We start from the raw sequence: 14,699 nt of genomic DNA, 5'->3' as shown, positions 1-14,699 counted from the left end.
CCACTTCACTGACTCTCCTGAGGCCTCTGGGTTTGAGACATACCGTGATTCCCCGAAAATAAGACCTAGCCAGACAATCAGCTCAAACATGTCTTTTGGAGCAAAAATTAATATAAGACCTGGTCTTATTTTACTATAAGACCAGGTATAATATAATAATATAATGTAATATAATATAATATATTAATATAATATATTAATATAATATAATATAATATAAAATAAAATAAAATATAAGACCGTGTCTTATATTAATTTTGCTCCGAAAGACGCATTAGAGCTGATGGTCTGGCTAGGTCTGATTTTCGGGGAAACACGGTAATGAGAATGAGGCAGGTAAGTGCCAGCACAGGGCTGGCTCACGAGAGCGCTCACAGAGGAGGGTCCTTGTCATTGTCACCCACACACTCTTTGCAGTGGGGCTGTTAAACCTGATCTCAAACAGCAGCTAATGAAAGTCATTCTAGCTCGCATTCCGGTCCTTCCTGTCCTGAGAGCTAAAGCTTGCCTGGTTCTCTACAATTCGTGGGTGAGAGCACACTGCAGCCTCCCCTGTGAGGTGGACATGAGGGTCCCAGAGGCCCATTTTATGGGCCAGGGTTGAGGAGAGAGAGGCCCATCAGTGGTGTACACAGGGCACAGCCAGGCCCCAGGGCCTGTGCGTTATCTCGCTGGCCCACGCGTCCTCTCATGTGAGTCTCCTACAGCACTGAGGCAAGCAGCTGTGATGTGCCAGACACTTCTATCCATCATTATTTCACCTTTGCAACAGCCCTGAGATAGGTGGTTTTATCTGTTTTACAGAGGGGCAAACTGAGGCACTAAGGGACTAAGTGACGTATAGGGTGACACAGCTAAGTGATCAAACCCAAAGATCTGGTTCCAAAGCCTGGGTCTTTCCTTGATATCCCTCCCTGTATTGCTTGGTATTTTAAATCAGTTCTGCTGGTTTCAGGTTGTCACTAAAATGAGTTTGTGTTTCTCGCACATACATGAAAAGACAGAGGGAATTTGGGAATGGTTTACACACTTGAGCAGCAGTCGGTTTGTAGGCAGCTCTCACATTCCCCTCTGCCTTGCAGACAGCCTCCCCCCAGTCACCAGAGCTCTGGTCCCTGCAGTGACAGCTGTCAGAGGGGGTCTTCTTCCTCCCTAGCCCATGTGCCCCCGCCCACAGATTCCATGTCACTCCCAGAGACATCGGCCTCCTAACAAGGAAGGAAGCTGGCACTGTGCAGGCCTGGAGTCAATTTGGATGTGACTCTGATAGCGCTGGCCTGTCCCAGGGAAGCAATTAGGCAGCTCAGAGCTGGCGGAGTGACAGAGAAGGTGGAGCCAGATGTCTTATCGGGATGGAGTGCCCATTCCACTCCTCACCCCAGGGTCCTGTGGCCATGCACATGGCTCCTCTGTCTACACCTGGGACCTGGGACAGCAGCAAAATGAGTACCCCGGGACTGGCATTTCTTAGCCAGTCTGCTAAGACCCTTCTGCCTTCAGCAGATGCTACACACCGACTCAGGTTCTTTCTGAGCAAAGGGGGATGCTCACATAGAGGGCTAGCGTCCACCTGGCCTTGAACCCAGCTCACCTCACTTCTTAAGGAACGCAGGAATCCCACACGAGCCACCGGGACTTTCTGTGGCTAAATGGTCAGAAATGTGCTGTGCTTCGAGATCTCCGAAAAACCACTGACTTGGAGTCTCGAAGCACAGAACAAAGCAGGCTGAAGAAGTCACCGATCCTAATATTTCCCAGAGGGTGCTCCGTGAAACTAGAGAAAAACGCATGCTTCTGTGGTCAAGCAAGTTTGGGAAACAGGTGGAAAAAAGTGAAATATTTTTTTTCCCTGCAGAACTTGTCAGAGACTTGAAAAGCTAGTGGGTTGTGTCCATCTCTAAGGGTTGGAGACACTATGCATTGTTTCCAAAACTTATTGACCCAAGGATTTTTCTTTTTCCAGCTGAATCTTGTGGTCTGTGCAGCTCAGAGCACTGGCCTGGGAGTCAGGACCCCTGGGTTCCAGAACCGGCTCAGCCACTGCTTGGCTGTGGGCACGTCCCTCCTGTAATATGAGGGGAATGGGTGAGAGGCCACCGAGAGCCCTCTCGGCTCTGAAACTCTTTCTTCCTCTGATCTTATATGTGGGATGGCCCTGGCAGCTTGGGCGAGCTGCTGAACTTACCCGGGCCTCAGTCTTCCCATCTGTACAAAGGGCCCTGTTCTGCCTATCTCACAGGGCTGGTGTGAGGCTGAAATTAGGTCATTGTCATCAGTCCGTCTCATCATCATCCTCATGATCATGGCTAACATTTATTGCTGCCTGAACTAAGTCTTTCAGGTGTAGTAACTCATTTCATCCTTGCAGCCACCCTCTGACACTATCTTATTGTCCCTAGTGAGGAAACTGAGGCACAGCCAGGTTGAGTAACTTGCCTAAGGTTACCAGGTAGCAAATGTCAGGACTGAGAGTTGAGCACAGAGAGACTGTGCAGAATCTACTCTCTTAACCTTGACCCTCGTCTGTCTGCAAAAGGGTGCTGTGTAGACTGTAAAGAGCTGTGGCCTGGGAGGGGCCTTGTTCAACAGAGTCATACTATGGTTCATCCAGGGGACATGCGTGGCCTCTTGGAGGGTCTCTGGCCCTGGTGCAGGCTTTCAGAAGCTGGGAGGCCCATGAGCAGCCTCCACTTTCCTGTTCTGCCAGGGTTGAGGAGAGAGAGGCCCTCAACTACCTCTCTCTGATGGGCAGAAGAGGTGAGTGGAGAAGTCGGAGGGATCCCATGGAGGGTGACTTTTCTACAAGGTGTGTGTGGTGGGGGTGGGGGGGACAGGAGGAGGCCTGAGGCAGCCCCTACCTCCTCTTGTCCTGGAGGCCCTTGACGGAACTCGGAGATGACCTAATTCATCGATGGCATACTGCCTTGGCATTGCAGACCCTTTGTTCAAATGAAATCATATCTATAACATAAATAAAAGCTTTGGGCTGAAGGGCAGCGATTATGATGGGGGAGCTGGCTTAGGACACCAAGGACTTGTAAGACTCCACAGGCCACAGGAGCATTAACCAGTGCCCTGGTCTGTTTTAGGGGAAGCCTGAGGGCCAGAGAGGGAGACCAACTTGCCCATGGTCACACAGTGTGTCCTTGGCCAAGCTGGGCACCAGGAGTCCAGAGCCAGGCTCAGGGATCCTGACTGCCCTGGGCTGAGGACAGTGGCATCGGGGGTGGAGAAGGCTGGGCCTCCTCAGGAGACGAAGAACGGGGTCTGGGCAGAGCCCGGCTGGGCCCCTCAGCAGCAGCTCCACTCCAGACTGCTCCCCAGATCACGACTTCGGAAACCTTGCTCCCAAGTTAGGGCTCATCATCCAGTGTCCATGGGCCACTGTTGGCCCCAGGACAAGGCCAGCAGGCCCCCAAATGCTCGGTGGGGGTCTCAGTCAGGCACAGGTCAGGTGAAGTCTGAGCTGGTGAACGTCATACTTAGAACTTGGACTTCACCCAGTTTGACTCCTGCCCCTGCCACATCCTGGCTGTGTGCCTCTAGGAAAATTGGGGAACCTCTGTGACTCTAATAGAGCTACTGCTGCAGGCTTCTAGGGCTGCCCAGGGGGCAGCAGCTACTCACATCGTGCCAGTCCCCTTTGCTCTGCTCAGTGGGGCCCAGTAAGACCCCTGGCCGCCAACTGTCTTGGGGGCAGCCTGGGTGTCGTGCGGGGAGGCCTGCAGGGTCTCTGGTCCCGCTCCCCACATAACACAGGATATGGTGAGGCCAAAAAGGAACACCCACGGAGCCATAGGTAGGGGAGTCATACCACTACGGTCTCACTGGAGGCTGGGTTCGCTGGACGTGCGACCTGCTGTCCGTTTTGTCTGCAACCCACCGACGACTCTCTTTCACTCGCCTCCACTCTCCTCCGCTCTCCTTCGTAGCCGCAGCAGTTATATTAGCGGCTAATTGGCTAACTGGCTACAGCTGACGGCCAACCAGCCACAGCTGACGGCCATCTACTACCCGAGCCAGCACTCCTCCATGTGAGGCCAAGAGCCTGTAAACTACTTTCTGGGGCTCTGTCCCCACACTGGGGTTTTGCTTAAGGGTGGTTCCTCCCTCAGTGAGAGACCCTAGGGCTGCCCCAGGAAGGTGGCCTCAACCTTCCTTATGAAGGCTCCTTGGGAAGCTTCCTGACGGCATGTCTGTGCTAAAACCTGTGGGCAGGACGCCAGCCTCGGCCCTGTGGAAACTTGTAATTGAGCCCACGTGGGGAGCTTGTTCAGTACACACAGCTCCCAAGGCCTCAGCTCCAGACCTTCTGATTCAGCAGGTAGGGGACAGAGCCTGGGAATCGGTAGCATTAAAACTTAAGGCTTGGCCAGGTTTGACAACTACTGAGCTATGTGTGGTTCTCAAATCCCTTTCATTTTCTTTCCCTCTGGCTTACTTTTCTTTTTCCTCTATCATGGAACCCTTCAAATGGACTCTTGCATGAAGATGCAGTGTGCAACACATAAGAGAGGAACTTCTGGCTCACGGTGAGACTGCAGCCCAGCCTATTAGTTCTTTCACCAATTACGGGAACCTCTTAAGGGACCTCTGAGGAACCCCTAGGGGTGCCATGGAACAGTTTGCAAACTCCTGCTTATTCCAATTTTTTTTCCTCTATGGGGTGGAGAAACCGAGCCCCAAAGAGCTATCCTGCACAGGGCTTGGCTAGTGAGGCTTTCTCAAGTTCTCTGAAGCTTCCTGTTGGTCAGTTGTCCCTGGGAGAGAATTTGGGGGCCTGTGGCTGATCAGAGACTGTGTGACAGTTACTGAGAACGGCAACTCAGGAGCCCAGACTGCTGGAGTGAAATCCCAGTTCTGCCTTTTCTGAGCTGTGTGATTTTGGGCAAGAACTTCACCTCTCTGTGCCTTGGTTTGTTCATCTATAAATGGGGACGATAACTATTTATCTTTGAGGGTTGTTGGAAGGATTATATGAGTGAATATCTGCAGAGTTTGAGGCACGCCTGGCTGTTAGACCAGGCCGGGTCTGGGCTCTGACACGTCTCTTTATAAATGTGCCACCCCACGGTGATTCTTGGGGCTTCTGTCTCAAGAACCCACTCTTGGGCAGCCTAATTGCTTCTCTTGGTCTAAATTTGCCTGTGCTACCCACTGCACAGAGTATGTTTCTACTGGACTTACAAAGACAGTATGCTGTCAGGGTTGGGAGGTTCCAGGTGCAAATGCCTCAAACCCTCCCTGTTCTAAGGCAGACAAGCCTAGTTTTCTCCCAAAGCAACAATGGAACTTTAATTGGACTCTGAGGACATTGCACAGCTGGAGGGATATCAGGTTCTCACAGCCCAAGGCCCTGATTTTCTCCGTGGGAAGAAATTTTGATCCATTCACTTTTGGGCTACAGATGTGTGTCAAGCTGCTCACACACTTTTTCCCTCCCTCTGGTTGAACTTAAATCCACTCAAATAACAGGGCACACAAACTGTGCGGCCAGTCCTTTCCAGGTGCCAACACACATTCAGCTTTCATGTCTGAGCCTGCGAGGAGGGGGTGGGGTGGGGAGGGTTATTATACCCATTTCAAAGATGAAGACACTGAGTCTCATGGGATAAACAACTTGCTTAAAATCGGATGCAGGGCCAGAGCTGGAGCTATTATCCAGGCATGGCCTGGCTCTACTCATAGGCTACAAGGTCCAGCTGGAGCACAACATGCAATTTTACAGTTTCTGTTATTTTGGTGCAATTCACTGCTGCTTACTGCTAACCCATTAAGAAAGCAATCAGAGATTTCTGAAACCTGCAACTCAGATACACAAACAAGCGGTCAGCCTGTGTTTTCCTGGGACTCTAATTCAGAAGCATGGCGGTTGCACACAGCCTGGCTATGTCACAAGCCTCCCCTGGGGACGTGCTAGGTGATCGAAGTCCTGCCATTTTTAGGAGGAATATATCAAGGTTTTCAGTTGCTGGTATTCTTGCTTCTAAAGATCAGTCCTCTTGGGATCATCTTCACATGGGTTCGGTTTGTTGGGGCTGGTGGCACAGCCCTGCAGAGTACAGGGGTGCATACTTGCATCTTATTTTCAGTAACTGGGCTTTAAGACACCAGGCAGGGATAGTTCAGGTTTGAATTATTCGTACGCCAGCTGCCAGCACGTTGTATACCCTCAATTTGCCTGTACAGTGACACTTCATTGGTGATCTGCTGTGACTCTGATAGTTAAACAACTTCTAACATAGTCAAAATCAAGCTCCTACGTTAAGTTTCTTTTATTGTATAAAATCACGAACTTATCCTGCTAGCAGATCAAGTTAATTGTAGGTATTCCCTCTTGATTCTTCATTACCACCAGGTTCTTTCGCCACTGGGAAGTGGGAACAGGTGGGAGGGTGGGGGTCACGTCATGCTTTGTCCCACCCAGGGGGGTTTGAGTTGAAAAAGCTTAAGAGCCATTTGTTCTGAGCAGATGGGCTACGGGTGCGACGTTGGTAAGTGCTGTTGTGTGAAAATGCAGGTTTTTGGTGCGACGGCTCATAAATATTTTTAAACTCCTATTGTTAAAGGGCTGATGAGCCCGTATGTGGCAGCCCCACAGCACCTGGGCTCTCCGGAGCCCAGCTGAGTGACGCACACAGCAACTGCCCAACAGCTGGGGCCCCGGTGAGCGGCTGCTCCTGGGTCCTGGGCTCATCCTGGGGCACTTGGTGTTGGGGGTGGAGCTTCCTGTTAAGCAAGGGAGGGATGGGTGCTATGGCGGAGCAGGTGGAGGCAATCTTGTGCTCGGCACAACAGCCCATTTTCTGCTCTGTTCGCCCCACCAGCTCCTCTCTGGGGCAGGTTTTCTGGGCCTGGGGGTACAAGGCTGACAGGAATAGACTCAGTCACAAAAGCAAAGAAGTGCTAGGCTGTGCCAGAGACTACTGGTGGGTGACGGACCATCAGGGTGACGTTCAAACCAGGCCCCGTGGAAGCACGTATGATGTCCACCTGTGGTCCGAGCCCCACACTGCCCGGGTGCTGCAGTGCTTCAGGGCACTGCAGATGCCCTGGGTTTGGAGCAAAGCTGTACTGTTTCCTAAGATCCTTGACTGACCCAGGACGCTTTACTTAACCTCAGTTTTCTAGATAACGTAGGCTGTTGGAAGGTTAACTGAGTTAATACATGTAAAGTGCGCAGCATGGACCCTGGCCCATGGTTAAAGTGCTTAATAAATGTTAATTATTATTATTCCTATTATTAGGTTATACCTGTTGGAGCCTGCCAGCACGGATGGGAGAGCCCACAGAAGGGCCACCGAGTACAGCCACACAGGTTGTGTACTGTACAACTCAGGGTGCCCACACAATAGTGTCTTATGGAGTAAAGCAGTACACAACCCATGCTGCTGTACACTGGCTCTGGAAGCCCTGGACAGCCTTTTGTTTCTCATAGGTGCCACTTGAAGTTGGACCATTTGGGTCAAGGTCTAAGAAATTAACAAAGGAGGTAGTGTGACTTTTGAGTCAAGCTACAAAGATTGGAATAAGGTATGCCGGGCCCTTGAGAAGGTCATAATTGTAGGAGTGACAGCTTGGATTTTGGCCAAGTCACTCCTCTCTGGGCCCAAGTTTTCCTCATTTGTCCAGTGTGGGAAGGTTGGGTTAGTTTGGAGACGGCAAATAGGCTTTCTCCTTGCATGCCAACTCCAACTGACTGGCAGTGTCTGCCCGAGGCTTTGTAAAGTCAAAAAATCAGAGGCCACTTTGGCCGGGCAGGAAGGACTCTTTAATTGAATTGTGATGTTTGCATGAGGCCAGGGAGAGGGGCGCAGAGGCATGTTTGGGCCACTTGCCCTCTTCAGATTAGCCCTGTGGTCCTCAAGCCTGGCTGCACCTCACCGGAGAGGCTCTGATTCAGGGATACAGCCTGGCATTGGATATTTTTTCCGAAAGCTCCGTGGGTGATTCTACTGTGTGGCCAGGTTGAGCACTGCTAGCGTAGACGCCCCTAAGTTCCTCGCAGTCCTGAGTCCTGTAACCTCTTGGCATGGACAGTATATCACAGAGCTTTGAGCTTTCTTTCTAGCAGAAATGGCAGGGGAATTAAAAGGCCAGTCTTCAGTCTTATTGCTGGAGAGGCTTTATTTCTAGATTGGGAGACAGAGATTGACGGCTGCAATTAGGTATTGGGGTATCTGGTGACCTCTTCTTGGAGTTTCACTGGGAGAGGCCGGGCTTTGCATCTGGAGAATCTCATGGGGCTCAGAAAAGCCTGGCTCCCTCTGGCTTCATCAGGGAAGCACTGTAGCTCCCTCGATTTCTCCCTTTAGTTCCTCTCAGTCCCAAGGGATGGTGGGAAGTTGGGACCATGCAGAGGCCCAGTGAGGTCTGCAGGAAGTAACACGCCCCAAACTCACAGGCCCCACCTCTGGGCCTTGGAAGGTGCGCTGGGGGGAGAAGGAAGCCGATGAAAGCTGACCGGGGCGCTGAGCTGGAGAATGTGAAGCCCAGGGCGCCAGGCTCGGAGCTGGAGCATTTAGGACCGCGGGCTGCCCTGGATGCTGACATTAAGGGCGGCAAAGATGAAACGTTTCTGGGAGACCACCCCAGCCTCAGTCCCTCCATGGGCCCAGAATCCAGCCAGCTTTCCTCGGCCCCTCCCATCACCCCCTTAGCACCCAGCCCTGGAATTCCAAGGAGCAGGTCATGGGGGCTTTGCCTCCCGCTCGGAGCAAGATAGAAGCAATCAAATAACATAGAATTCGATAATATTTTAAAATAAGCTTTATTTAGATTTTTTTTTTATATTTTATATTTGCATCCATGCCTTCGAGAAACCTTTCCCACGGGAAAGGTTATTTTCATCTAATGTTACCCATAACTCATTCGCTATTTGACGTAGTTCTCTTAAATAAATCATCCTTAGTAACTTAGAATTATCTCCTAATTTACAAAAACTGAAATGAAAAGGAACTACTAAATCATTACCAGGAGTGGTTGCAATCTTATTTCCTTGTAAGTAAAGGGAAAATAATAAAAATCAATCAAAAGGAAAAAAAATTCATGGGGGAGAAAGTGTTTTTCTAAAATATCTCTCTGTAGAGAAAGATGCCAGCGCCAGTCTCTGGGTTAAACAGCTTAGCCAGAGGAGGCCAGAACGAGCCTTATTAGGTGACTGACCTGCTCCTTCCCAACCCACCTGGTCAAACTGGGGCTTTTCCGTTCATTTTAGAGACTTGGGACAAAATATCCTATCCGTTCTGATAGAGATGCTCCAGCATTTTAAAGTCTTGTTTCTTTGTAAGAGCTGAGAATGTTACTGTTAGCAAAAGCGTAACTACTGTAGTTTAGGGGGAGTGTGACTTGAGCTGTGTTAGTAGTTAAGGTGCGGGGTGGGGGCGGAGGGGTTCACAGGCTAAAGAAAAGGGAAAGCTAGTTTTAAGCCTTGGGAGGCCCTGGCTTCTGGCTCCCATGTTCTCAATCACCCGGCGTCTAATGCACATGGTTCCTTTGCTGGTAAAGCCTCACTGGAGCTAGTACTGCTCCCCACACAGGCAGATGTTCCCTCCAGCCTTCTCTCCTGGGGTGAGTGGGCTCAGGCTGCTCTGACAGTTGCAGGACAGGGCCTGAGGGAACCCAAGAGATTCTGCTCTGTGTGGCTGGAGGAACCAACCGGAATGGAGAGGGCAGAGGCTCTGGTGCTGGATGCTGTGTCCCCAACAGCCCTCCTCTTGAGATGAGAACCCCCCCGCTCCCCCAATGAGACCTGCCTGGCCACTGTGGAGAATAAACCAGGGATGAGACAGACACAGCTGCAGGGAGGAACGTATGCTGCTTGAATACCCTCATGGGACGGCTCAGGCCAAGGGTGCCTGTGGTCATACCCTGTGGTCATGTGGTTGGCTGTCTCCCCGTGTATTCAATGTCACTCAAAAGACAGACCCAAGAGAAGATGACCATGAGAGTAGGCGCCTCTGCTCACTGAGGTCAGTGTTCTGTAGTTCAGGTAAAAAAATATATATAGAAAGGCCTGGAGGGCTATGGGTGGGAAGAAGGGTGGAGCGCACTTCCATGCGGGGGCTGAGGAACAGGGAGAGAGAAGAAAGAACGGAAAAATGCAAGCTCTGAAATCCCATGGCCACCCTAAACTCTACCTTGCACAGTTTGGCAGCAGCGTGATAACAGAACAGACAAGTCAACAGAAACACCCGCCTCCCGCCCGCCCCATGGAAAAATATACATTCCAATATTTATGTAATAATTTAGATAGAATAAGTCTTCTGCATTTGTGCAAATAAATTAAACGGAAGAATTTTTTTTTTCCATAAAGAAAGAAACGGCAACTCAATTTAAAAACTGGCAAGCCGTTAAAAAGGGCCCGTTTGACTTCAACAGACCCAGCCAAGACAAGTCCCCTGGGCCGGGCTTTCGAGACTGCGGAGAGAGGACCTTACCCTGACGGCGATGGCGTTTTGTGGTTAAAGTGACTTGGGCATGCCCCGAGAACAGGGTCTGGTCCCAGACTTTCACACCGGGGGGCTGGGGACATCAAAAACAGACCACATCATCGGGGAGACGGGCTCCAGAAGTAGCAGTTTGGACAAGGGACATTTACAAGCACGGAGTGCACAATAGTTTTGTTATTTACAAATACACAGCAGTCCTTCAAGTTTTCAAGTTTCATAAAAAGGAGGAGGGGAGGGGAAAAGAGGAAAAGAAAACAACCCAACGAACCAAACAAAAAGGAAAAAAAAAGACATTAAAAAAAACAAAAAACCAGAAACAAAACAAAGCCAGATTAACAACACAACTGTATCGCTCCAAAGATGACAGAGAGTTGACATATTCACACACGTTTGTAGTATGTACATCAATTACAGAGGTGGCGACGCACGGGGAAGGGGGGTCACATGTGTGTTTGCGCCTTGCCACACCCAACACCCGCATTCACGCGCACCGCCACGCACGCCCCCACGCGTACCACACGCACACACATCCACACGCACAGACACGCCTGCCGGGCAGCAGGCGAAGGGAGGCGGGTATCACCAGTCCGCGTCCTCCTCTATGTAATAATCAGGGGCGGTACCATCAAACAAGCCGGGGTCGAGGGACTTCCGCTGCTTCCCTCTGGCGAAGACGCGGGAGATGGAGCCGAATCCCATCTTCTCTTTCTTCTTTTTCCGTTTTTGGTCTTCAAGATCCTCTAGTGACTGAGGAGTCCGGCCAAGTGGCAGAAGTAGAGGGGAAAAGAACAAAGCCACACTGAGCTGGGAGTGGAAGGGGTGGGTGGAGGAGCGGGGACGCCTGGTGGGGGAGGGACGGGCCACCAGTGGGTAGGAATGCCCGGGTTTGTCACGCACTCAGAACTTGGGCCAGTTAGGAAGCCTCTCAAAGACAACACAACAGTAGGACCAACCCAAGACTGTCATGAGGATGTCATTCAAGTGAGGATAAAAAATGCTTAGAACAATGACTGGTGCATAATAAGAATTCCATAACCCCTAGCTGCTGGTGATGTTTGTACTATTATCATTTATTTAAATGATTTGCCCACAACCTTCCAGTGCCTCCTGAGGGCTTGCACGAGTGTGTCCATGCATTTGCACTGGTCCACAGTGGGCAACAGGTCCTGTCTGCAGGGGCACTGCAGCAAGTGTCCCAGTTCCCCGTGAAAAAATCCTTGCGGAAAAGGGGGCCTGGGAAAACCCGGAGAATAAGGAGAAAACCTGAGCTTTGTGTCGGCCAAGAGCAGGACTGGCCACGGAAGATCGGGGAGGCAGGGGCTTGGATGCTAGTCCGTGATTACAGGGAGACTATGGAGATTGGAGGGTGGTGTCTGCTGGGGAGCTCTGCAAACTGTCAGGTGTATTATACAGACATGGGGTGCCATTCTCTGCTAAAAAGGGAGGGGTTAGGCTAGATTAATGGTTCCCAAAACACATTTCCTAAATTCTAGGCCTACCCCACACCTGGACCCAGGAATCTGCATTTGAAAAACTTCCCTTGTAGATCCTGAAGCAGATGAATGGTTGCATAGACCAGTACGTGGGAACCCCAGGACTAGAAAGCTGATCTCAGAGACCCCTTCTAACCCTCAAATTTGTTTTTTTACCCTCTGCAGCCCCCTCCTCACTCTGATTATAGAATATTGAAATGTTAAAAAATGAATAAAAGTTTCCTGCAATGAGAGGCCCAATAGGCCCATGGCTCGGGTCATCAGCCTTTGGTTGCCAGGAAAAACTACCAGGGCAGCAGGATGGAGGATGTGTGATACACTTAATAGGTCGACAGGTCCAGAAGAGGGCATGGAAGAGCAGACCCAAGTGCTGAGTCTGATTCAGGCATTAACCCATATGTGACTCACGCAGTGTCTTAACTCCTCCCTGCTTGGGTGCCCAAGTTTGGAAGTGGGGATACCAAGGGCCAGGGTGACAGGGATGAAGTCATGGTCAGGCTGGGGTGAAGGGGGGCCCCAATATCCTGTGAAGGCACACCTACCTGTACAATGGGGTTGTGCAGGTTCTTCTGAACTGGGCCGGGACTGTCGCCCTATAGCCAAAGGAGAAGAGAAAGATGAAACAGCAGAGACAAATGACACATGAGAGCAGAGGTAGCCCACAGGGCATGGGGTCTTCCATGAAAGGACGCCATCCCTTAGGGACTACCCTGCCTCTGTAGTGAAGAACCCCTCCACCCACCCTGAAGTAGACACTCCCAGGTGGCTTGATGGGCAGGGCCTGGGGTTCACTGAGTTACTGTCTAGATCCGGGGTCCTGGCCAGAGAGCCTTGGGTGCTCTTATGCCTGCTCTGGCCTCTTGACTTCCAACACCCTCTGACCAATAAATTAGTCACTCAAAGGCTTCTAAGTTCCTGTCCCACTTGGTCCAGTTTCATCATACGATGAACTGGAGGTTGGTTTTACTTGGTACTTTGCATCAAAAAATATAATTTTATAGAAAAAAGGCACAAAAATAAAGAATTTCAGGACAGGAAGACTTGGGAGACTGTCGCCTCTAACTCCCCCACATACAACACAATGCATCTCTTATTTTGTGGACTTAGCCTGATTTACAGATAAACAGGCTCTGACAATCCAACATCATGGAGCTAATTAAAAGCAGAACTACAGCTCAAATTCTGAACAGTCTGGTTCCTCCTGGCCCAGTGCTCCTTTCTGCGGGTGTATAAAAGCCTTCACTAACTACATCCCAGAATCAGTCTGCCTTGCCTGGGGGCAAACAGATCATTTGGGTCACAAAAGGAATCACTGTAGGGAGACTCCTGGTGGTTGTTTCCAGAATTGCAGGCAAAGTGATTATGAAGAAACAAGGTGTCACTTGGGCCAGTGTCCATCAACTTTCTCCAACCTCTCTGTGCTGAGTCCCCACCTTGGCTCTAAATTAGTGGCCAGAGAAGGAAAGGATGGTGGGGTCCTCAGTGCAGACTGGGCTGTTCTTGCTGGTGCCAGGTCAAATGACTGAGAACAGAGGGTTGGTTTACCTGGAGCTATTTTCAGGCTCTTCCTGGTTTACCTGTGTGTACATCTGTTGAGATGTGGGATGAAGGTGGTTTGGGGAGGGTGGGGTTGGAACAAATGGTAGTTTAGTCTTTTAGTCCCATCTCAAGATTTGCAAACAGAACTCATTGGCAGACAGCTAGAATAAGTTTACTCTGGGTATGGCCACCTTTGCCAAATTTATGAGTATGAGAATGAGGCCAGTGCCCACTGAAATGCCTGTGTACAAACAACTGGTTTATCAAAGCACCCATTTCCTGGCACCAGGTACCTGTGAAGGTGAGCTTGGAAATCAATGTGCTGGATATGCTGCCTGTAGCAGCAGGTATGTGCCAAGGCCAAGACAGGCAAGAGGCTAGGCCTGTTGTCAAATGAGGAGAAAGAAAGATGAGGTTTTCTAGGCCTTTAGAGAACCCTTTCTGAGGAATGGATTTTCCAGCAGCATTTCGGCTGTCAGAGTCCCCTTGGGTGCATTATGAGAAGACCAAAAGATATGGCCCTTGGGAAGGTATTCTCATTTGGGGTGTGCACAGATACTATAGGGTGTCTGGCCCATGCTTTCAGAATGAAGGGCACTGCTGGCTGTAGGTGTAACTTAGCAGTGGCCCCTGAGAACCAGAAATGACATCAGAGGGCCCCTTAAGTGGCCTGCCTTCCTTGTTTTGGTTCTGTCAGTCAAGACAGCCTTTGTCACCAGGGTTCTCTCCTCGGGACAAGAGAAGAACACATTACTTTCTTTTATAAAGCCCCAGTTAAAAAAGAACCCCAGCCCTTAGTGGGGCCCCCAGGTCTGCAAGCGACCTTCTCCCCATCCTGATGTGGGCTAAATAAGGCCCCGGGCCAGCAATCCTGCTGCTCACGTCACCAGGCTGGGGCAACTTATTTGAAGTTTAGTCTTAGCCATTTTTATAAGCGCTTTTCATTGTTATTGTAGATAGAAAAAAAATTTCCATTATGATTACGTGTATGTAGAAAAGTTATTGATTTTTATAAATGGATTTTCAACCAGTACCATTATGTACTAGCTTATTATTAGTTCTAATGGCTTTTCAAGGTTATTCTCTTGAGTTTTCCAGGTTGATAATCCTATCACTGGCAAGTAGTGGTTATTTTGTCTTTCTTTCCCACTATAGTCACCTCATTTTTTTTTTTTTAATTATCTATCTCACTGGTTAACAAAGCAACATTAACTGA

At 50.0% G+C, this 14,699-nt stretch overlaps 1 protein-coding gene across 8 annotated transcripts in view; it reads right to left on the bottom strand.

Annotated features, from left to right (window-relative positions):
• Positions 1-14,699, bottom strand: part of KAZN (kazrin, periplakin interacting protein) — a 1,016,124-nt gene that overhangs the window by 38,812 nt on the left and 962,613 nt on the right. For 7 of the 8 annotated variants that reach the window (XM_088790136.1, XM_088790131.1, XM_088790132.1 and 4 more), the window contains 2 exons: positions 12,487-12,537; positions 11,075-11,198 (listed from right to left, as the gene is read on the bottom strand). In XM_088790136.1, the coding sequence (XP_088646262.1) occupies positions 11,075-11,198; positions 12,487-12,537 (175 nt within the window). Of the gene's footprint in view, positions 1-8,751; positions 11,199-12,486; positions 12,538-14,699 lie in introns of those variants that run through there. The other variant, XM_088790137.1, reaches the window with a different exon arrangement.

The sequence above is a fragment of the Rhinolophus sinicus genome, chromosome 14 (genome assembly GCF_057876585.1).
Source record: "Rhinolophus sinicus isolate RSI-liver-muscle chromosome 14, RSI-T2T, whole genome shotgun sequence".
In the NCBI taxonomy this organism is placed as follows: Eukaryota; Metazoa; Chordata; class Mammalia; order Chiroptera; family Rhinolophidae; genus Rhinolophus; species Rhinolophus sinicus.
This window is presented reverse-complemented; position numbering and strand designations above follow the sequence as displayed.